Source organism: Rhinoderma darwinii, chromosome 3 (genome assembly GCF_050947455.1).
Source record: "Rhinoderma darwinii isolate aRhiDar2 chromosome 3, aRhiDar2.hap1, whole genome shotgun sequence".
Lineage (NCBI taxonomy): Eukaryota > Metazoa > Chordata > Amphibia > Anura > Rhinodermatidae > Rhinoderma > Rhinoderma darwinii.
The window spans coordinates 398,835,344-398,857,114 of NC_134689.1; the positions used below are offsets into that span (position 1 = coordinate 398,835,344).

The 21,771-nt window shown below is 47.2% G+C and overlaps 1 protein-coding gene across 2 annotated transcripts; it reads left to right on the forward strand.

Annotated features, from left to right (window-relative positions):
* Positions 1-12,801: 12,801 nt before the first annotated feature.
* Positions 12,802-16,235, forward strand: LOC142748374 (uncharacterized). 2 transcript variants are annotated; one of them, XM_075855470.1, is made up of 2 exons: positions 12,802-12,902; positions 14,103-16,235. In XM_075855470.1, exons 1-2 carry the CDS (start codon positions 12,803-12,805, stop codon positions 15,974-15,976), a joined length of 1,974 nt encoding a protein of 657 aa, XP_075711585.1. In that variant the 5' UTR covers position 12,802; the 3' UTR covers positions 15,977-16,235. The 2 variants fall into 2 exon arrangements, with proteins under 2 accessions (XP_075711585.1, XP_075711586.1); XM_075855471.1 differs by lacking the exon at positions 12,802-12,902 and adding an exon at positions 13,593-13,679.
* The last annotated feature ends 5,536 nt before the right edge of the window (positions 16,236-21,771 follow it).

Consider the following 21,771-nt stretch of genomic DNA (forward strand, 5'->3'; position numbering starts at 1 on the left):
GGATGCCCTCATCCTGTTAGCCACCCGGGTTGACATGAGAATCCGGGAGCGCTCTCAAGAGGTTCGTCAGGAGAGCCGGGCCCACAGACAAGCACCCCCTGCCCAGAGACCACTATTGTCCACTCCTAGTGCGCTACCTGAGGAACCCATGCAGGTAGACAGAGTGCGGTTATCTGAACAGGAGAAGCAGCGCAGACGCTCCTCTGGACTTTGCATGTATTGCGGCCTCAAGGGTCATTTTGTGCGCCAATGCTCACAGAAACCGGGAAACTCCAGTACCTAGGGTTGATTGGAGAGGCAACTCTAGGTGGAACGTCTCCAAACGTTAAAACCTCTTCCAAATTGTCGATACCTGTGGCCATCGTCACCGGACAGGCATCACATCCTTCCTCCGCCTATCTTGACTCTGTTGCGGCTGCTAATTTTATCCACCAGGATCTAGTGGACCGGTTTCAACTACCCACAGTCCGTCTGGAGAGACCCCTGGCAGTTGCTTCTGTGAATGGTCTACCGTTGCCTGATCCGATCATGCTCATCACTGAGCCGTTGACACTACGGGTCGGAGCTCTTTACTCGGAACAGATCTCCTTCCTGGTACTACCCAAGGCTATCAATCCTATCCTGCTGGGTCTGCCATGGCTCAGTCTACACGCCCCGACACTCGACTGGAGTTCTGGAGAAGTTCTTCAATGGGGTTCCAGATGCCATAGCCATTGCCTGTCATAAGTCCGTCCTGTTGGGCCTCCTCTGCCTCAGTCACTCTCCGATCTACCTTCTCAGTATGGCAGTTTTGCGGATGTCTTTTGCAAACGAGAGGCTGAGACGTTGCCTCCACATCGGAATTACGACTGTCCCATTGAACTGGTTCCAATGCTTCTCTTCCCCGTGGACGAGTATATCCTCTCTCCTTGCCAGAGACTTTATCGATGTCAGCCTATATCAAGGAGAACTTGGAGAGGGGTTTTATTCGAAAATCTTCCTCCCCGGCCGGGGCAGGATTCTTCTTCGTTAAAAAGAGAGATGGATCTCTCCGACCCTGCATTGATTACCGTGGTCTCAATCAGATCACGGTCAAGAACAAGTACCCGTTGCCACTCATTTCCGAGCTGTTTGATCGCATACAAGGAGCCAAAATTTTTTCCAAGCTAGATCTGCGGGGGGCCTATAAACTAATCCGGATTCGCCAGGGTGACGAATGGAAGACGGCATTTAACACCCGCGATGGGCACTACGAATACCTAGTGACGCCCTTCGGACTGTGTAACGCTCCCGCATTATTTCAGGAGTTCGTTAATGACATCTTCCGAGATCTCCTCTATACGTGTGTTGTAGTTTATCTTGATGATATTCTAATTTTCTCCCCAGATCTGAGGACCCATCGGAGGCATGTTCGTCAAGTTCTTCTGCGACTAAGAGAGAATCGCTTGTATGCCAAGTTAGAGAAATGCACCTTTGAAAAGAGGTCTTTGCCCTTCCTGGGCTATGTCATCTCGGATCAAGGCCTTAAGATGGACCCTGAGAAGCTAAAGTCTGTCCTGGAATGGCCACGTCCTCAAGGCCTAAGGGCCATACAGCGGTTCCTGGGTTTCGCCAACTTCTACCGGAAGTTTATTCCGAACTTTTCTTCTCTGACGGCCCCCATCTCTACTCTTACCAAGAAGGGTGTGAACGCCAAGGTGTGGACTCCAGAGGCAGAGTCCGCATTCATTAGCCTCAAGAAAGCCTTCACCTCAGCTTCAATCCTCCATCACCCTGACGTATCTCGGCAGTTTTCACTGGAAGTGGACGCTTCCTCTGTTGGTGCAGGCGCACTTCTGTTCCAGAGGAGCTCCAAAGGAAAGGCAGTAGTATGTGGCTACTACTCAAGACTGTTTTCCTCTGCTGAGCGCAACTATTCCATTGGAGATCGGGAGCTACTGGCTATCAAACTGGCCCTGGAGGAGTGGAGACACCTTCTGGAGGGTGCTGCTCACCCCATCCTGATCTTCACCGACCACAAGAATCTTACTTACCTTCAGTCTGCTCAACGACTGAATCCCCGTCAAGCCAGGTGGTCACTGTTCTTCACCCGTTTCCAATTTCTGCTCCACTACCGTCCCGCTGACAAGAATGTGAGGGCCGATGCCCTGTCCAGATCATTTGAGACGGAAGACACGGTGGAGTCCCTTCAGACGATCATAGACCCTTCCTGCGTTGTCACCGCCAATCCTCTGCAGCTTGGAGATATCCCTCCGGGGAGAACTTTTGTTCGGTTGGCAGACCGAAAAAGAATTCTCCGCTGGGGACACTGTTCTAAACTGGCTGGGCACGCCGGTGTCCGTAAAACCCAAGACCTGGTCGCTCGTCACTTCTGGTGGCCCACGCTACCTAAGGATGTTCTGGACTTTGTCTCTGCTTGCACGGTGTGTGCCTCCAACAAAGTGACTCACAGCAAGCCTGCCGACCTGCTTCAACCCCTGCCTGTACCCAGTGCCCCCTGGCAGCACATTGCTATGGACTTCGTCACGGACCTTCCTCTCTCAGCAGGATGCAACACCATCTGGGTGGTGGTGGACCGGTTCTCTAAGATGGCACATTTTATCCCGCTGACCGGCCTACCCTCTGCTCCTCGACTGGCAAGTCTCTTCATTCTGCACATCTTCCGCTTGCATGGCTTGCCTCTTCACATTGTGTCCGCCCGGGGGGTTCAGTTTACCTCCAAGTTCTGGAGAGCCCTCTGTAAACTCCTGGATGTGAGTTTGGACTTTTCCTCTGCCTATCACCCCCAGTCCAATGGGCAAGTTGAGAGGATGAACCAGGTCATGGAAAATTACCTCTGCCACTTCATCTCTTCACAGCACGATAACTGGGTACAGCTTCTTCCATGGGCGGAGTTTTCATACAACAACCACACAAGTGAGTCCACCACTTCCACTCCGTTTCACATCGTGTACAGTCAACATGTCGACTTCATCCCAGGTTCCCGCTGCTGACTCTGCATATGGGGACTTCTTGCAAATCTGGCAACAGACCCGGTCCTCTATTTTGCTGGCGGTCGAACGCATGAAGCGAAAGGCAGATACTAGGAGAAGAGAGCCGCCTCAGTATCTTCCGGGGACTAAAGTCTGGCTGTCCTCTCGGAACATTCGCTTGAGGGTGCCCTCATACAAGTTCGCTCCCAGGTTCCTTGGTCCTTTCGAGGTCCTGAAACAAATTAACCCTGTCTCCTATAAGCTGCGGCTGCCTCCTACCCTCAGAATCCCTAACTCCTTCCATGTGTCCCTTCTGAAACCAGTGGTCCTGAACCGGTACAGCAAGACCTCTAGTTCCACAGTTGCTCCCAGCGGTCCTTCTAATGTTTTTGAGGTAAAGGAGATCCTGGACCGCAAGAGAGTAGGAGGAAGGACTTTCTATTTGGTGGACTGGAGAGAGTTTGGTCCTAAGGAGAGGTCCTGGGAGCCAGAAGAGAACCTCAGTGCTCCTGCTCTTATTAAAAAGTTCCTCTCTCACTCTGGCCCCAAGAAGAGGGGGCGTAAGAGGGGGGATACTGTAGCGCCCATGGCCGCGGGCCGTCGGGTTTACTCACCTCCCGACGCCCGCAGCCATGGATCTGTGAGCGCTGGCCTCCATCTCCCTCCTAGGAGATGCCAGCGCTCACTTCCGCTCCGTTCGGCTGGATCCCGTAGGGTGCGCGCGCACGCTCGCGCCCGGCCTTAAAGGGCCAGCGTGCGCAATTAGGAAATCGTCATCACCATCAACTGCCACGATTTCCTGGTCTATAAGAAGGCCCCTGGCCTTCTAATCCTTGCCTGAGCGTTGTTAGTCTTTCCCAGTCTGTCTCGCAAATGGTTCCGTAGTGTCTCCCGTTCCAGCTGTTACCCGTGCCCTGTTACCGTTCCTGTATACCGTGTTGTTCCTGTGCCTACCCGCGTTCAAGTGTCTTCTGCCACGTCAAGTGCCATCTGCCACGTCAAGTGCCATCTGCCACGTCAAGTGCCATCTGCCACGTCAAGTGTCTTCTGTCACGTCAAGTGCCATCTGCCACTTCAAGTGCCATCTGCCACGTCAAGTGCCATCTGCCACATCAAGTGCCATCTGCCACATCAAGTGTCATCGGATACTGCCCGCCACGTCTGGCGCCACTTGCCGCACCTGCCTCCATCCGTGCTGAAGCCACAGCCACCGCCCGGACTATTTCAGGTACCCAAGCATACTGTCTGCCATTTACTTCTGCTTAGACTGTGACCTGGTCAGCTGCCTCCCCGCTACGGCGGAGCGGCCTAGTGGGTCCACATACCCTGTGCCCGTGACAATAAGGACCTGTCCGATGTGTCGTACGTCTCGTTTGACAGAGCGGTGGACTTAGTTCGCCAGGCGGGTCCGGGAGCCCTTATGGCTAAATCAGACATTGAATCAGCGTTCCAGTTGTTACCTGTCCATCCAGACTGTTTTCACCTGCTAGGTTGTGAGTTTGACGCCCAGTTTTATTATGACATGTGCCTCCCAATGGGTTGTTCTATCTCATGTTTTTACTTCAAAGTTTTTAGTTCCTTTTTGGAGTACTTTTGCACTACTTGGATGATTTCTTTATCGTAGGCCCTGCTGTGTCGCGAAGGTGCCAGATATTGTTAAACTCTTTTCGCAGTTTATCAGCCCATTTCGGCGTCCCCCTTTTGGAAGAGAAAACTGAGGGCCCTACTACAGTGTTGTCTTTCCTGGGCATAGAGATTGACTCTTCAGAGATGGTGTTCCGATTGCCGGCTGATAAAGTTATGAAGTTGCGCTCACACTTGGCAGCGGCCATATCAGCAAAAAAATTACAGCTCCGACAGGTCTAATCCCTGTTGGGTTTGTTGGTATTTGCCAGTAGAGTTATGCCCATGGGACGCATTTTCTCGCGCCACTTGTCCCTGTCCACGGCCGGCGCCCGGTTACCCACCCATTATGTATGCATAACTGCCGCCCTTAGGAGTGATTTCCAAGTATGGTTAAATTTTATCTCCGATTACAACGGGCGCACCTGCTGGAGGTCACCTACCGTGTCCAACCAGGAGATCCAGCTGTTCACGGATGAGGCGGGCAGCGCCGGCTTTGGAGCTATACTGGGCTCTTCCTGGTGCGCGGCCCCGTGGCCTGAAGCATTGTGCCTTCGGGGCTGGTGCAAAAATGTAACATTGCTAGAAATGTTCCCTATCATAGTTGCTATAGAATTGTGGGGCGAAAAGTTAGCTAATTCATCCATGGTGATTTGGTTCATGCCGTTAACCATTTGACTTCCTCTTCAATGCCGGTGGTGGTTCTAATTAGACGCTTGGTTTTAAGATGCTTGCAGCACAACATTCAATTTAGGGCTCGTCATATTCCAGTTGTTAAAAATAATGTCGCTGACGCCCTTTAACGTTTTAATTGGCAGGTTTTCCGTTCACTCTGCCCATGGGCGGACTTGGAAGGGGCCAGCTGCCCGGATGCACTGTGGAGGATGCTGGATCTCAGCTGGTCCCCCTCGTGAGGTCATCCCTCGCACCAACCACCTGGGCTACATACGGTAAGGCGTGGAATGAGTGGCTGGATGTTGTCGGTGTTCTTCCCCTGGTTCCTGATGAAGCTACCCTACGGGTTTATGTATTGGGCAGTTGCGCAGCGGAGCCTTTCAGGTCTGGCATTTTTCTTTAAATTGCGCGCATCACCAAGTCCTTTTTCATTGCACAAGCATTAAAGGGTTGGAAGAAATCCGCGGTTAGAAGAGAAGCTAGACGCCCTGTCTCCTTCCCAATCCTAATCCTCATCAAATTGTTACAGGTCCTTAAGTACGTTTGTTCTTCTCCGTTTGAAATATCCTTGTTAACAGCGGCCTATGCTTTGGCCTTTTTTGGAGCGTTACGTATCTCGGAATTGATACCCATGTCTGTGACCCGCCCTGGTGGTTTGTTAGCTAACGATGTTGCATTATCCAACTCAGGGGTTCGCATACGAAAATCCAAGACAGACACTTTTGGCAGGGGTTGTTGGGCATCTTTGAGACCGGTCTCCGGTCCCGGCTGTCCTGTCCGGGCCATCACACTTTATACAGATGTTCGTGTGTCAGGTACACAATTTTTCTCACAAGCCGATGGTAAACCACTCACTAGGTTTAAATTAACAGCAATATTTCGGTCAGCCTTAACCCATGCTGGCTTCCCCCACAAGTAGTTCGGAACACATTCATTCCGCATTGGAGCCGCTACCACGGCCAGCGGCTTGGGTCTATCTGATGAGGATGTACGGAGTATCGGGCGGTGGCGTTCGGATTGTTTCGCCGGTTATATCCGTCCGGATTTGATTTTGCATTAAGTTTATTTGTTTCTTTTTAGGTTCACACCCCGTTATATGGATCCTTGGGCATTCTTACGTTTTCTGGGCAGAAAGGAGAGCGGCAATACGACCGGGAGGTCTCTCGCTGGGTCTGCTGGGAGCTGACGTCCATTGGCGGGGTTTGCGAGGCCATCAACAAGCAATGAGTCGGTCCTCTGGTACTAGTGATCCATGACGAGGGGAATGACCTATGTTCTGTTCGCTTGGGTGAGCTCATAGCACTGATCCAGTCCAACCTGAAAAGGTTTACTTCGTTTTTCAACGAATTGGTGCTAGTTTGGTCTGAGGTCATTCCCAGGGCAGTATGGGAAGGGGCCTGTGACGAGGCTGCAATTGAAAGGGGTAGGCGGCTGCGTAACACCAGGGTGTCCAGGTATGTCAGGGCTGGTGGAGGTGTGGTAATTAGGCACAGGCAGTTGGAAGGTGACAATCGGTGCCTGCTGCTACAGGACGGGACACACCTCACGGATATCGGATTGGATATCTTTTTATCCTGACTCCAGGATGGTATGGAGGAGGCTCTGTTTCAGTTGACCGGAGGTGTACGCAGTTAAGGATGCTCACCCTCCTCGTGGCGGTAATTGTGGAAAGGTACGACCTACATGCCCTTCCTTAGGCGGGCTGGCATACGGGTACATTAAAATGTGTATTGGTTTACGGTTATGTTGATAAATATCCAAATAATAAATAAATAAAGCTGTGGCCGACCCTTCGTGTCAACACACGTTCATTGGTAGTTGGTCAAGTTATTTGTTATTAACCCCTTCCCTCTTTAGCCACTTTTGACCTTCCTGACAGAGCCTCATTTTTCAAATCTGACATGTGTCACTTTATGTGGTAATAACTCCGGAATGCTTTCACCTATCCAAGCGATTCTGAGATTGTTTTCTCGTGACACATTGGACTTTATGTTACTGGCAAAATTTGCTCGATATGTTCAGTATTTAATTGTGAAAAACACCAAAAATTAGCGAAAAATTGCAAAAATTAGCATTTTTCTCAATTTAAATGTATCTGCTTGTAAGACAGGCAGTTATACAACACAAAATTGTAGCTAATTAACATCACCCATATGTCTACTTTAGATTGGCATCGTTTTTTGAACATCCTTTTATTTTTCTAGGACGTTACAAGGCTTAGAACTTTAGCAGCAATTTCTCACATTTTCAAGAAAATTTCAGAAGGCTATTTTTACAGGGGCCAGTTCAGTTGTGAAGTGGTTTCGAGGGCCTTATATATTAGAAACCCCCAAAAAGTCACCCCATTTTAAAAACTTCACCCCTCAAAGTATTCAAAACAGCATTTAGAAAATGTCTTAACCCTTTACACATTTCACAGGAATTAAAGCAATGTAGAGGTGAAATTTACAAATTTCATATTTTTCTGCAGAAATAAATTTTTAATACAATTTTTTTTATAACACAGAAGGTTTTACCAGAGAAATGCAACTCAATATTTGTTGCCCAGTTTCTGCAGTTTTAGGAAATATCCCACATGTGGCCGTAGCGTGCTACTGGACTGAAGCACCGGCCTCAGAAGCAAAGGAGCACCTAGTGGATTTTGGGGCCTTATTTTTGTTAGAATATATTTTAGGCACCATGTCAGGTTTGAAGGGCTCTTGCAGTGACAAAACAGTAAAAATCCCTCAAAAGTGACCCCATCTGGGAAACTAGACACCTCAAGGAAATTATCTAGGGGTGTAGTGAGCATTTTGACCGCACAGGTTTTTTACAGAAATTATTGGAAGTAGGCCGTGAAAATTAAAATCAACATTTCTTCAAAGAAAATGTAGGTTTAGCGATTTTTTTTTCTCATTTCCACAAGGACTAAAGGAGAAAAAGCACCGCAAAATTTGTAAAGCAATTTCTCCCGAGTAAAACAATACCTGACATGTGGTAATAAACGGTTGTTTGGAGACACGGCGTGGCTGAGAAGGGAAAGAGCGCTATTTGGCTTTTGGAGTTCACATTTAGCAGGAATGGTTTGCGGAGGCCATGTCACATTTACAAAGCCCCTGAGGTGACAAAACAGTGGAAACCCCCAACAAGTGACCCCATTTTGGAAACTACACCCCTTGAGGAAATTATCTAGGTGTATAGTGAGCATTTTGACCCCACAGGTTTTTTGCAGAAATTTTTGCAAGTAGGCTGTGAAAATGAAAATCTACATTTTTTTCAAATAAAATGTAGGTTTAGCTAATTTTTTTTCATTTCCACAAGGACTAAAGGAAAAAAAGCACCATAACATTTGTAAAGAAATTTCTCCCGAGTAAAACAATACCCCACATGTGGTAATAAACGGCTGTTTGGACACACGGCGAGGCTGAGAAGGGAAAGAGCGCCATTTGGCTTTTGGAACTCAAATTTAGCAGGAATGGTTTGCAAAGGCCATGTCGCATTTACAAAGCCCCTGAGGGGATAAAACAGTGGAAACCCCCCACAAGTGACCCCATTTTGGAAACTACACCCATTGAGGAAATTATCTAGGGGTATAGTGAGCGTTTTGACGCAACAGGTTTTTTGCATAAATTATTGGAAGTAGGCCCTGAAAATGACAATCTAAATTTTTTCAAAGAAAATATAGGTTTAGCTAATTTTTTATAATTTTCACAAGGACTGAAGGAGAAAAAGCACCGCAAAATTTGTAAAGCAATTTCTCCCGAGTAAAACAATACCCCACATGTGGTAATAAACGGTTGTTTGGAGACACGGCGTGGCTGAGACGGAAAAGAGCGCTATTTGGCTTTTGGAGTTCACATTTAGCAGGAATGGTTTGCGGAGGCAATGTCACATTTACAAAGCCCCTGAGGGGACAAAACAGTGGAAACCCCCCACAAGTGACCCCATTTTGGAGACTACACCCATTGAGGAAATTATGTAGGGGCATAGTGAGCGATTTGACCCCACAGTTTTTTTGCAGAAATTATTGGAAGTAGGCCCTGAAAATAATAATCTACATTTTTTCAAAAAAAATCTAGGTTTAGCTAATTTTTTCTCATTTCCGGAAGGACTGAAGGAGAAAAAGCACCACAAAATTTGTAAAGCAATTTCTCCCGAGTAAAACAATACCCCACATGTGGTAATAAACGGCTGTTTGGACACACGGCAGGGCTTAGAAGGGAAAGAGCACTATTTGGCTTTTTGAGATCACATTTAGCAGGAATGATTTGCGGAGGCCAGGTCACATTTGCAAAGCCCCTGAGGGGACAAAACAATGAAAACGCCCAAAAAGGGACTCCATTTAGGAAACTACACCTCTTGAGGAATTCATCTAGGGGTGTAGTGAGCATTTTGACCCCTCAAATGTTTCATAGAATTTATTAGAATTAGGCAGTGAAAATAAAAACAGTCCTTTTTCTTCAATAAGACGTAGCTTTAGCGCAAATTTTTTCATTTTCTCAACAAATAAAGGAAAAAAAGAACCCAACATTTGTAAAGCAATTTCTACCGAGTACGGCAATACCCCATATGTGGTCATAAACTGCTGTTTGGGCAAACGGCAGGGCTCAGAAGGGAAGGACCGCCATTTGGAGTGCAGATGTTGCTGGATTGGTTTCTGGGCGCCTGTGGGCCCAAAACAGTGGAAACCCCCAGAATTGACCCCATTTTGGAAACTACACCCCTCAATGCATTTACCAAGGGGTGTAGTAAGCATTTTAACCCTGCAGGTGTTTTGTAGAAATTAGTGTTCACTCGATGTTGCAGAGTGAAAATGGGATTTTTTCCCATAGATATGCCAATATGTGGTGCCCGGCTTGTGCCACCATAACAAGACAGCTCTCTAATTATTATGCAGTGTTTCCCGGTTTTAGAAGCACCCTACATGTGGCCCTAATCTTTTGCCTGGACATTCGACCAGGCTCAGGAGTGAAAGCGTACCATGCAAAGTTAAGGCCTAATTTGGCGATTTACAAAGTATTGGTTCACAATTGCAGAGGCTCAGATGTGAAATAATAAAAAGAAACCCCTGAGAAGTTGCCCCATTTGGAAACTGCACCCCTCAAGGCATTTATTAAGGAGTGTAGTGAGCATTTTCACCCCACAGGTCTTTTACATAAATGAATGCGCTGCGGATGGTGCAAATTAAAACATTTATATTTTTCCCTAGATATGCCATTTCAGTGGCAAATATGTCATGCCCAGCTTATGCCACTGGAGACACACACCCCAAAAATTGTTAAAAGGGTTCTCCCAGGTATGACGATGCCATATATGTGGAAGGAAACTGCTGTTTGGGCACACTGTAGGGCTCAGATGGGAGAGAGCGCCATTTGGCTTTTGGAGCGTGGATTTTGCTTGGTAGTAGATTCGTTTGAGTATTACTGGTGTTTCCATTTATAATGTGGGGGTACATGTAAGCTGGGCAGAGTACACCAGGGGCATAGTCAGGTGCTATAATAATGGGGTAAAAAAACAATAAAATAATCCATAGATGTGTGTTACGCTGTGAAGCAATCCTTTCTGCACAGGCCGGCTGATATGTGGCGTCCTTTCTTATGCCCCTTTTGGTCCACACTCCGTACCTTTGCAGTTTGGGGAATTTTGCTGGTAAAGTGTTGTCCTGGTATAATAAGGGCGCACTCGCTTCCAGCAGATATGTTTGGGCCCTCCCCTTCCCGATTCCCTAATTTTAGGTCCTTGATAAATTGCCTCTTGAAACAGAAGAAATGTTCCCCTCGGGCACAACTGCATATTTTTTTATTTCCTGACTTATTGGAGCCATAACTAATTTTATTTTTTCATAAACGTAGTGGTATGAGGGCTGTTTTTTTGCGGGACGAGCTGTAACGATTATTGGTATCATTTTGGGGTACATGCGACTTTTGATCACCTTTTATCCTATTTTTTGGGAGGCCAGGTAAACAAAAAAACGCAATTCTGGCATAGCTTTTTTAGTTTTATTTATACAGCGTTCACCATGCGTTATAAATGACATGTTAACTTTATTCTGCGGGTCAGTACAAGTCCGGCGATACCTAATTTATAGAACTTTTGTTATGTTTTACAACTTTTTGCACAATAAAATTACTTTTGTAAAAAGAATGTATTTTTTCTATCGCCAAGTTGTGAGAACAATAACTTTTTCATTCTTTTGTCGACGGAGCTGTATGAGGGCTTGTTTTTTGCGAGACAAGCTATAGTTTTTATAGGTACCATTTTTGGATATGTGCGACTTTTTGATCACTTTTTATTCCAATATTTGTAGGGCAAAGTGACCAAAAAACAGAAACTCTGGTATAGTTTTTTAAGTTTTTTATGTTTTTTGTAAAAAACGGATGTAAGATACAGCTGAGATCCGGCGATGATGGTACCGGCTCAGCTTCTGAGCCGGTGCCAAACATTTGGCGTATGGATACGGCAATTTGCGGGAAATCATAGCTTTGCATGGTGTACCCATACGGCAAATGTTGGGAAGGGGTTAAAGGGTAACTAAACGTTTGACAAACTTCTGATGTGTCATAATGACACGTCAGAAGTTTTGATTAGTGGGGGTCACAGCACTGAGAACCCCACCAATCGCTAAAACGAAATGGCAGAAGTGCTCGTGTGAGCGCTCAGCTGCTTCGTTTCTGTTCGGCTTTTTCAGCAGATCAATGTATCGGTGAATGGGCTCAAAGATTTTCTATTGAGCCTGTACTCCGATACATTGATTTCCGGAAAAAGCCGAACAGACACAAAGCAGCTGAGCGCTCACACGAGCGCTTCTGCCATTTTTTTTAGCGATTGGTAGGGGTCTCACGATGACTTGTCAGAAGTTTGTCAAACGTTTAGTTACCCTTTAAAAGTGGAATCTACTTTTTCGGATTCATCTAGAAAAAAAAAAAAGACTTTTTCTGTGAAATCTTTCTTAACAACTTCATTACTACAGGGTTTACGCCCCTACATTACCGAGCCGATTGTGGCCGAATGTTTTTGGATCACTGAATTCAGAGATCCATTAACTTTTTTATTTTTCCATCATCTAAGTTGCATGTGGGCTTGTTTTTTGCAGGATGAGTTATATTTTTTTTAATAGAACTATTTTCAGGGAAGATATAAATTGATTAGGTTTTATTAAAAAAAAAAATTAAAGGAGGAAATGGAAAATAAAATAAATTTTTCCATAGTTTTTCACGTTTTTTTTATTTCGGGTATCCGTGCACATTAAATAACTGGTTAATTTTATTACGAGGGTAGTTACAATTGCAGCGATACCATATCTGTGTCTTTTTTTTTCACCACCTATTAAAAACAAAAAATCTATTAAGCCGTGCTTCTCACCTAATAGGCATATAGCTATGGCAGCCCTGGGGCTTTTTCAACCCATCGACACCACCCACATGGTCTGTCCCTCAGGCCCCACCCAGATGACGACATTATCAGAACCTAGAACTGTTAGTGACATCACAATACCAGTGACATCACAATGCCCCATCCAGCCCTACATAATGTGAAGGATGTGCTGGGGACAGTTGAGGGTTTTGGAGAAGGAGATGATGATTATGATGATGATGGATGTGAGAGTTTTGCTGCTTATTTTGCTGACTGTCGCCCCATGTGATGTAGAAGGTCTGGTAACTAGAAGAACAGCAGGTAATGTGCATTTATACTTGGGGGGGTTCTGTTACAAGAGATCAGTGGCGCTACATTGGCGCTGCCTATCTTTTCCTATCTGTCTCACTTGGCTTTTGCAGGAAGTTTCTTTCTTCTGTGCCAGCTAATGATTGACATATAATACTCCCTCTCTCTTTAAGAAGAGGTTCTTTAGCAGCTGCATTGTGTATTATACAGACCTGAGCCACAGCTACAGACCTTCTGTATTTACATGCACTGACTTAATATAATAAACTGTCAGAACAGGAATGAAATTTGTGTCGCTGCTGTATTTACCTCATAGAGGATTGTCTAAATGGACTACAAATGTAACAAACCCTCAGCTTTGAGACGTATTAGGTCTGTACAGGTTTTCAGCCTCTGAATGTAAGCAAGAATGCTCCCATTCACTGCCAGAAAGCAGAGATTTTGAAAAACATATTAGAAAGTAGCAGAATGATATAATTATTGTGATTTATATAAAACCAAGAAAAACATTTTAAAAACATGAGAGCAGTCACATTATCCCTGCATGCACTGCCCTTCACTCAGGCCCCGCCCAGATTACATCATCAGAACTCTGCACTGTTGGTGACATCACAATACCAGTGATATCACAATACCCTGTCCAGCACTATATAATGCGGGGGATGTGCTGGAGATATTTGAGGGTTTTGATTAAAGAGATGATAATGATGGATGTAAGAGTTTTGCTACTGATTTTGCTGACGGTCGCCCCGTGTGATCTAGAGGGTCGGGTCACTAGAAGATCAGCAGGTAATGGAAATTTTCTAATAGGGGGGGCTTTGTTACTAAGTATAAGTCAATGATCTGCAAAAATGGTCTCCAACTTGAGACTATGTAAGGCCTCATGCACACAACCGTTGCCATGTGCACGGCCATGATTTTGGGTCGGCCGGCCGCTGAGTGTCACCCGCAAGCCACCCGCAAATTGCGGGCTGTGCACATGACCGCATCCATTATTTTCTATGGAAATCACGGTCGGGTGCATGGGACCATATAAATGAATGGGGCCGCAATTCTCCCGTGGATTATCGGGAGATTTGCGGCCGCAAAAGCACGTTCGTGTGCATGGAACCCAACTGTTGTGAAACTACAATTCCCAGCATGTTTAGAATGTCCTCGTCTGGTATACTGTATGTAAAGTCTCACTATTATTTATTATTCATTTCTGGACAGTGACCACCCCTACCGTGCCCCTGCCAGCTGCCACCCTGGAGGAAATCCTTGGTTACACTGCTGTGGCAGTATTTGACGCCTTTCTGTTCGCTGTGATGGGGGCCCTGATATATTTTATCTACAAATTGCACCAATTCGTGCGTCAGGACCCAGCAGAGGGCGAGCTAAAGGAAGTTGTTGTGGAGAAGCCGGCTGCTCCAAAGAAAGAGCCGAGTGTAAAAATCACAGCTTCGAGCGAGGATCTAAAAAACAATGTGGCCCACATACCAGCTGCCCCGAAGCTAGAGCCGAGCGCATTTATGACTGCACTAAAATTCCTAAAGAAATGCTGTGGTAAGAAAAACAGCTACAAATTGCACCAACAGCCAATGGAGGATGAGCTAAAGGAAGTTGTTGTGGAAAAGACAGCTGCAAATACCAGCTCACCAAAGGAAAAGCTAAAAGACGATATGGCCCAGATACCAGCTGCTCCGAAGCTAGAGCCGAGTGCATTTACCACCGCACCAAAGAAAGATCAAAAAATCAATGTGGCCCAGATACCAGCTGCTTCGAAGCTAGATCTGAGTGCATTTACCACCGCACCAAAGAAAGATCCAAAAATCGATGTGTTCCAGATACCGGCTGCTCCGAAGCTAGACCTGAGTGCATTTACCACTGCACCAAAGAAAGATCCAGAAATTGATGTGGTCCAGATACCAGCTGCTCCGAAGCTAGAGCCGAGTGCATTTATCACCGCACCAAAGAAAGATATAAAAATTGATGTGGTCCAGATACCAGCTGCTCCGAAGCTTGACCTGAGTGCATTTATGACCGCACCAAAGAAAGATCCAAAAATAGATGTGGGCCAAATACCAGCTGCTCCGAAGCTAGACCTGAGTGCATTTACCACCGCACCAAAGAAAGATATAAAAATCGATGTGGTCCAGATACCAGCTGCTCCGAAGCTTGACCTGAGTGCATTTATGACCGCACCAAAGAAAGATCCAAAAATCGATGTGGTCCAGATACCAGCTGCTCCGAAGCTTGACCTGAGTGCATTTATGACCGCACCAAAGAAAGATCCAAAAATCGATGTGGGCCAAATACCAGCTGCTCCGAAGCTAGACCCGAGTGCATTTACCACTGCACCAAAGAAAGATCCAAAAATTGATGTGGTCCAGATACCAGCTGCTCCGAAGCTAGACCTGAGTGCATTTACCACCGCACCAAAGAATGATCCAAAAATTTATGTGGTCCAGATACCGGCTGCTCCGAAGCTAGACCTGAGTGCATTTACCACTGCACCAAAGAAAGATCCAAAAATTGATGTGGTCCAGATACCGGCTGCTCCGAAGCTAGACCTGAGTGCATTTACCACTGCACCAAAGAAAGGTCCAAAAATCGATGTGGCCCAGATACCGGCTGCTCCGAAGCTAGACCTGAGTGCATTTACCACCGCACCAAAGAAAGATCCAAAAATTGATGTGGTCCAGATACCGGCTGCTCCGAAGCTAGACCTGAGTGCATTTACCACTGCACCAAAGAAAGGTCCAATAATCGATGTGGCCCAGATACCAGCTGCTCCGAAGCTAGACCTGAGTGCATTTAAAACCGCACCGAAGAAACATATTAAAAATGATATGGCCCAGATACCGGCTGCTCCGAAGCTAGACCTGAGTGCATTTGTCACCACACCGAAAAAAGATCTAACAAACGAGGCCCAAAAAGCAGATGCTGATATGAAAGAGCAAAGTGCAAGAACCACCGCACAGAGCGCAGATCTGAAGAACGTTGTGGCCCAGGAACCAGTTGTCTGGAGGGAAATACCAAAGCTGGAGCACACTGAATTCATGACCACACTGAGTGAACTGCTAAAGAAACGCTGTGGTCAATAAATCAGATTGTAGGTGGGCCACTGTGAGATCTTTCATCAACTGTAAGATAAAAGGTGACCACAATACCACCATAGAAAAGTGATCATCTTTCCCTACAAGGAATGGGACACCAGAGCCATCGGATGTCTACAGTGCCTGGATCCGGTCATCAGATTTGGGCAACGCCATTGGGCTGGAAAAACGTCCTAAAATATTTAACTTCACATTGACGGACATCTTTGTTCCAGCTTGTTGATGGCATTGGATGCCTGTAATAAAACTGGCTGCATTTAAAAAAATTGGTGTGTCCTTGATTTTTTAGAATTTTTAGGAACTTGTACAGATGTGGGATTGTAATTATAATAATTTCAGAGGTTACATTACATGCTGCTGATAAGTTCAGATCAATTTTCAAAGCTATAGAAATTACTTTGATTTATTATGGTATACTAATTCGTCCGTAAAAAATGTTGGCCGTCCGTGATTTTTGGATAAATCGTCCTTAAAAAAGAATCAGGTTGGCAATCCTGGTTAACGCACATATTTTCCACTTCAGAAATCAATGAGCCTTTGGAACAAGGACGTAATGTAAAGCACACACTTGTATGTTTTTTAATTATCTACGATCAGTGACTAGAATTTTTTTCAATGTAAATAAATGCATGTCACAGCCCCATAACTAAGTGCCTAAACTAACTACACAGTCAGGGTGCCCCCGTTAACAGTGCCATCAATGAACAGCGTCAGCACAACACCACATAAACAACAGTGCCACCAAATTTCCGGTAAAAGGCGCACCTCCACAATTAATTTTTGTTTACATTTCTCCCTCCATTTGTACACTTGTGTTTCAGTGGGGTGCTGTGTGCAGAAATACTTACCGATGTAATGACGGGGGGTAGGGAAACGGACAAGTGAGCCCTAGTCTACCCGCCACTCTGTCCCTGCCTACTTGCAACGACCCGCCCTAGGCGACGGGGTACAACTGGGCGGCAGTCCCTGCGCTCAGTAAGTGCACGACAAACACGACAAACATACAAGGGAATACAAGCAAGGGAAAGGGGCAGTTGCCCACGGCAACACCGTGAGCAACCAGAGTGGTGAACGAGCCGAGTCAAGCCAGGAGTGTGCGAGGTACCAAACGAAGAGCAGAAGAGTAGTCAGTAAGCCAGGGTCTGTATGGAGCAGGATCAAAATAGAAGGAGCTGTAGCTGGGCCAGGAAACCACACGAAAAGAATCACAAGCACCGAGGGACAGGAAGGGCAGGCTTAAATAGACCGAGGGCGGGAGCTAGCTGAGTCTGGCCAGTTTGCGATAGGCTCTCCCACTCCTAAGCCTGCCAGCCTGAGTGGTGGAAGCTGGAGTCAGTCTCAGGGATGTAGATTCGGGTGCTGACTGATTAATTATGGGAGTTAACCCCGAAGCTGTGCCTGGCAGATCCTTTACAGTACCCCCCCTTTTATGAGGGGCCACCGGACCCTTTCTAAGTGGACCTGGCTTACTGGGGAAACGCAGGTGGAACCTCCTGACCAATACCCCAGCGTGAACATCCCGGGCGAGTACCCAAGTCCTCTCCTCGGGCCCGTATCCTCTCCAATGGACAAGGTACTGGAGGGAGCCTTGGACCATCTTGCTGTCCACAATCTTGGCCACCTCGAATTCCACCCCCTTAGGGGTGAGGACGGGAACAGGAGGTCTCCTCGAGGGAGCCAAGGACGGGGAGCAGCGTTTAAGGAGAGAGGCATGAAACACGTCGTGTATACGAAAAGACGGGGGTAACTCCAGCCGGAAGGAGACAGGATTGAGTACCTCAATGACCTTATACGGCCCAATAAACCGGGGAGCAAACTTCTTGGACGGAACCTTGAGACGCAAGTTCCTAGACGACAACCACACCAGATCCCCGACCATAAACAGGGGGTTAGCAGAACGTTTTCTATCAGCCTGAGTTTTTTGTACGCTCTGGGACGCCTCTAGGTTCTTCTGAACCTGGGCCCAGACTGTGCACAGTTCCCGATGAACGACCTCTACCTCGGGATTGTTGGAACTACCAGGTGAAACGGAGGAGAACCGTGGATTAAACCCAAAATTACAGAAAAAGGGGGAGACCCCTGACGAGTTACTGACCCGGTTATTAAGGGAAAATTCGGCGAGGGGAATGAATGAAACCCAATCATATTGACAGTCAGAGACAAAACACCTTAAATATTGTTCTAGAGATTGATTAGTCCTCTCAGTTTGTCCATTGGTTTCAGGATGGAAGGCAGAGGAGAAGGACAGATCAATCTCCAACTTCATACAGAAGGCTCTCCAAAACAATGAAACAAATTGTACCCCTCTGTCCGAAACAATATTGACAGGGACCCCATGGAGACGCAGGATGTGTTTGACAAACAAGGTAGCCAACGTCTTGGCGTTGGGTAGTTTCTTGAGGGGCACAAAGTGGCACATCTTACTGAAGCGGTCTACTACCACCCACACCACCGACTTGCCTTGGGATGGAGGCAAATCGGTGATAAAATCCATGGAGATATGTGTCCAAGGTCTCTGGGGAATGGGCAACGAACGCAGTACGCCCGCTGGTCGGGACCTGGGAGTCTTGGACCTAGCACAAACCTCACAAGCGGCGACGTAGGCCTTAACGTCTTTAGGCAACCCAGGCCACCAATAGTTTCTAGTAATGAGGTGTTTGGTACCCAGCATGCCTGGATGACCAGATAGTGCGGAGTCATGATTTTCCCTAAGTACCCTTAGCCGGAAATGCAGGGGAACAAACAGCTTGTTCTCAGGAAGGTTCCCGGGAGCTGAACCTTGATCAGCAGCAATTTCAGAGACTAAATCAGAATCGATCAAGGAAATGATTATACCTGGAGGCAAAATACAAGCAGGATCTTCCTCTGAAGGAGGGCTGGCCATGAAGCTACGCGACAGTGCATCAGCCTTAATATTTTTAGACCCAGCCCTATAGGTAACCAAAAAATTGAATCTGGTAAAAAATGACGCCCATCGAGCTTGTCTCGGTTTTAGCCTCCGGACAGATTCTAGGAAAACCAGATTCGGACCGTTACCTGGTGCCTAGCCCCCTCCAGGAAGTGGCGCCACTCTTCAAATGCCCATTTAATGGCTAAGAGTTCGCGGTTGCCAATATCATAGTTACTCTCAGTTGGCGAAAACTTCCTGGAGAAGTAGGCACAGGGGCGGAGATGGGTGAGGGAACTGGTACCCTGGGACAAGACAGCCCCCACTCCCACCTCAGATGCGTCAACTTCCACGATAAATGGCTCCATTTGGTTGGGCTGAACCAGCACCGGGGCCGAGATAAAGCACTTCTTAAGGACCTCAAAAGCCTGGACAGCCTCAGGAGGCCAGTGGAGGAGATCAGCTCCTTTGCAAGTGAGGTCCGTAAGAGGCTTAGCGATGACCGAGAAGTTAGCAATAAATCTCCTGTAATAATTAGCGAACCCCAAAAAACACTGTAACGCCTTCAGGGAGGCAGGTTGGACCCATTCCGCCACAGCCTGAACCTTGGCGGGGTCCATGCGGAATTCATGAGGAGTGAGGATTTGACCCAAAAATGGTATTTCCTGTACCCCAAACACACATTTTTCGGTTTTGGCAAACAGTTTGTTTTCCCGAAGGACCTGGAGCACCTTCCTGACATTCTCAATGTGGGAGGACCAGTCCTTGGAAAACACCAGTATGTCATCAAGGTACACTACAAGAAATATCCCCAGGTAATTTCTCAAAATCTCATTTATGAAATTCTGGAAGACCGCAGGGGCATTACACAACCCAAAGGGCATGACGAGGTATTCGAAATGGCCTTCGGGCGTGTTAAACGCAGTCTTCCACTCATCCCCCTCTTTGATGTGGATAAGGTTATACGCCCCCCGTAGGTCCAACTTAGAGAACCATTGGGCCCCCTGAACCTGATTGAAGAGATCAGGAATCAAAGGAAGGGGATACTGGTTCCTTACCGTGACCTTATTCAGGCTACGGTAGTCAATGCATGGCCTAAGACCACCATCCTTCTTCCCTACGAAGAAGAAGCCAGCACCTACCGGAGAAGTAGAGGGACGAATGTAACCCTTGGCCAGGCATTCCTGGATATACTCTCTCATGGCTTCACGTTCGGGACAAGAAAGATTAAATATCCTACCCTTAGGAAGCTTAGCTCCTGGTACCAATTCGATAGCGCAATCGTATTCTCTATGAGGAGGTAACACTTCGGAGGCCTCCTTAGAGAAAACATCAGCGAAGTCCTGAACAAACTCGGGTAGCGAGTTCGCCTCCTCAGGGGGAGAAATAGAATTAACAGAAAAACATGACGTAAAACATTCATTACCCCATTTGGTTAGCTCCCCAGTATTCCAGTCAAACGTGGGATTATGCAACTGCAACCAGGGAAGGCCTAGAACCAAATCGTACGATAATCCCTGCATCAACAGTACAGAGCACTGCTCCAAATGCATGGAGCCAACAAGGAGTTCAAAAACAGGGGTATGCTGTGTAAAATAACCATTAGCAAGAGGAGTGGAGTCGATACCGACTACCGGGACAGGTTTAGGCAAATCAATCAGAGGCATAGCAAGAGACATAGCAAATTCCACAGACATGATATTAGTAGAGGACCCTGAATCCACGAAGGCACTGCCGGTAGCAGACCTACCACCAAAAGAGACCTGAAAGGGAAGCAAGATCTTAGTACGTTTCCTATTTACGGGAAATACCTGTGCGCCCAAGTGACCTCCCCGATGATCACTTAGGCGCGGAAGTTCTCTGGCTGCATTCTTACACTTAGGACAGTTGTTCACTTGATGCTTGTCATCCCCACAGTAGAAGCAGAGACCATTCTTCCTGCGGAATTCTCTACGTTGTTGGGGGGACACGGAGGCCCCGAGTTGCATAGGTATCTCTGAGTCTTTCGGGGAGGAACGAAGCAACGGAACTTCGGGAGGCATCATGGGGGAGTCGGAGGAGAAAACACATAAACATTCACGTTGTCGTTCCCTGAGACGTCGGTCAAGTCGTACCGCTAAAGCCATAACCTGGTCTAGGGAGTCAGAAGAGGGATAGCTAACTAGCAGGTCTTTCAGGGCATTCGACAGACCCAACCTAAACTGGCACCTTAAGGCAGGGTCATTCCACCGAGAAGCTACGCACTACTTCCTAAAGTCAGAACAATACTCCTCAACAGGTCTCTTACCCTGACGTAAGGTCACCAGCTGACTCTCGGCAAAGGCAGTCCTGTCAGTCTCATCATAAATAAGTCAGAGAGCAGAAAAGAAACAATCAACAGAGGAAAGTTCAGGGGCGTCAGGAGCCAAGGAGAAGGCCCACTCTTGGGGCCCTTCCTGGAGCTGGGACATAATTATACCCACCCGCTGGCTCTCAGAACCTGAGGAATGAGGCTTTAAACGAAAGTAAAGCCTACAACTCTCCCGAAAGGAGAGAAAAGCCCTCCGGTCCCCTGAGAACCGGTCGGGCAACTTGAGGTGGGGTTCAAGAGGTGAGGTGAGGGGAACTACCAAGGTAGCATCAGGCTGGTTGACCCTCTGAGCCAGGGCATGGACCTGTAGGGAGAGACCCTGCATTTGCTGAGCCAGGGTCTCACGGGGGTCCATAGTGGTGTCAGGGACCAGGGTAGACTAGGTATGGGCTTGTGATTATGTAATGACGGGGGGTAGGAAAACGGACAAGTGAGCCCTAGTCTACCCGCCACTCTGTCCCTGCCTACTTGCAACGACCCGCCCTAGGCGACGGGGTACAACTGGGCGGCGGTCCCTGCGCTCAGTAAGTGCACGACAAACACGAC

Excerpts from the sequence above, each read along its gene's own strand:
- LOC142748374 (XM_075855470.1), top strand. The coding sequence starts at position 12,803 with ATGATGATTATGATGATGATGGATGTGAGAGTTTTGCTGCTTATTTTG. Across the intron at positions 12,903-14,102 it reads GGTAACTAGAAGAACAGCAG|TGACCACCCCTACCGTGCCC; the intron begins GTAATGTGCATT and ends ATTTCTGGACAG.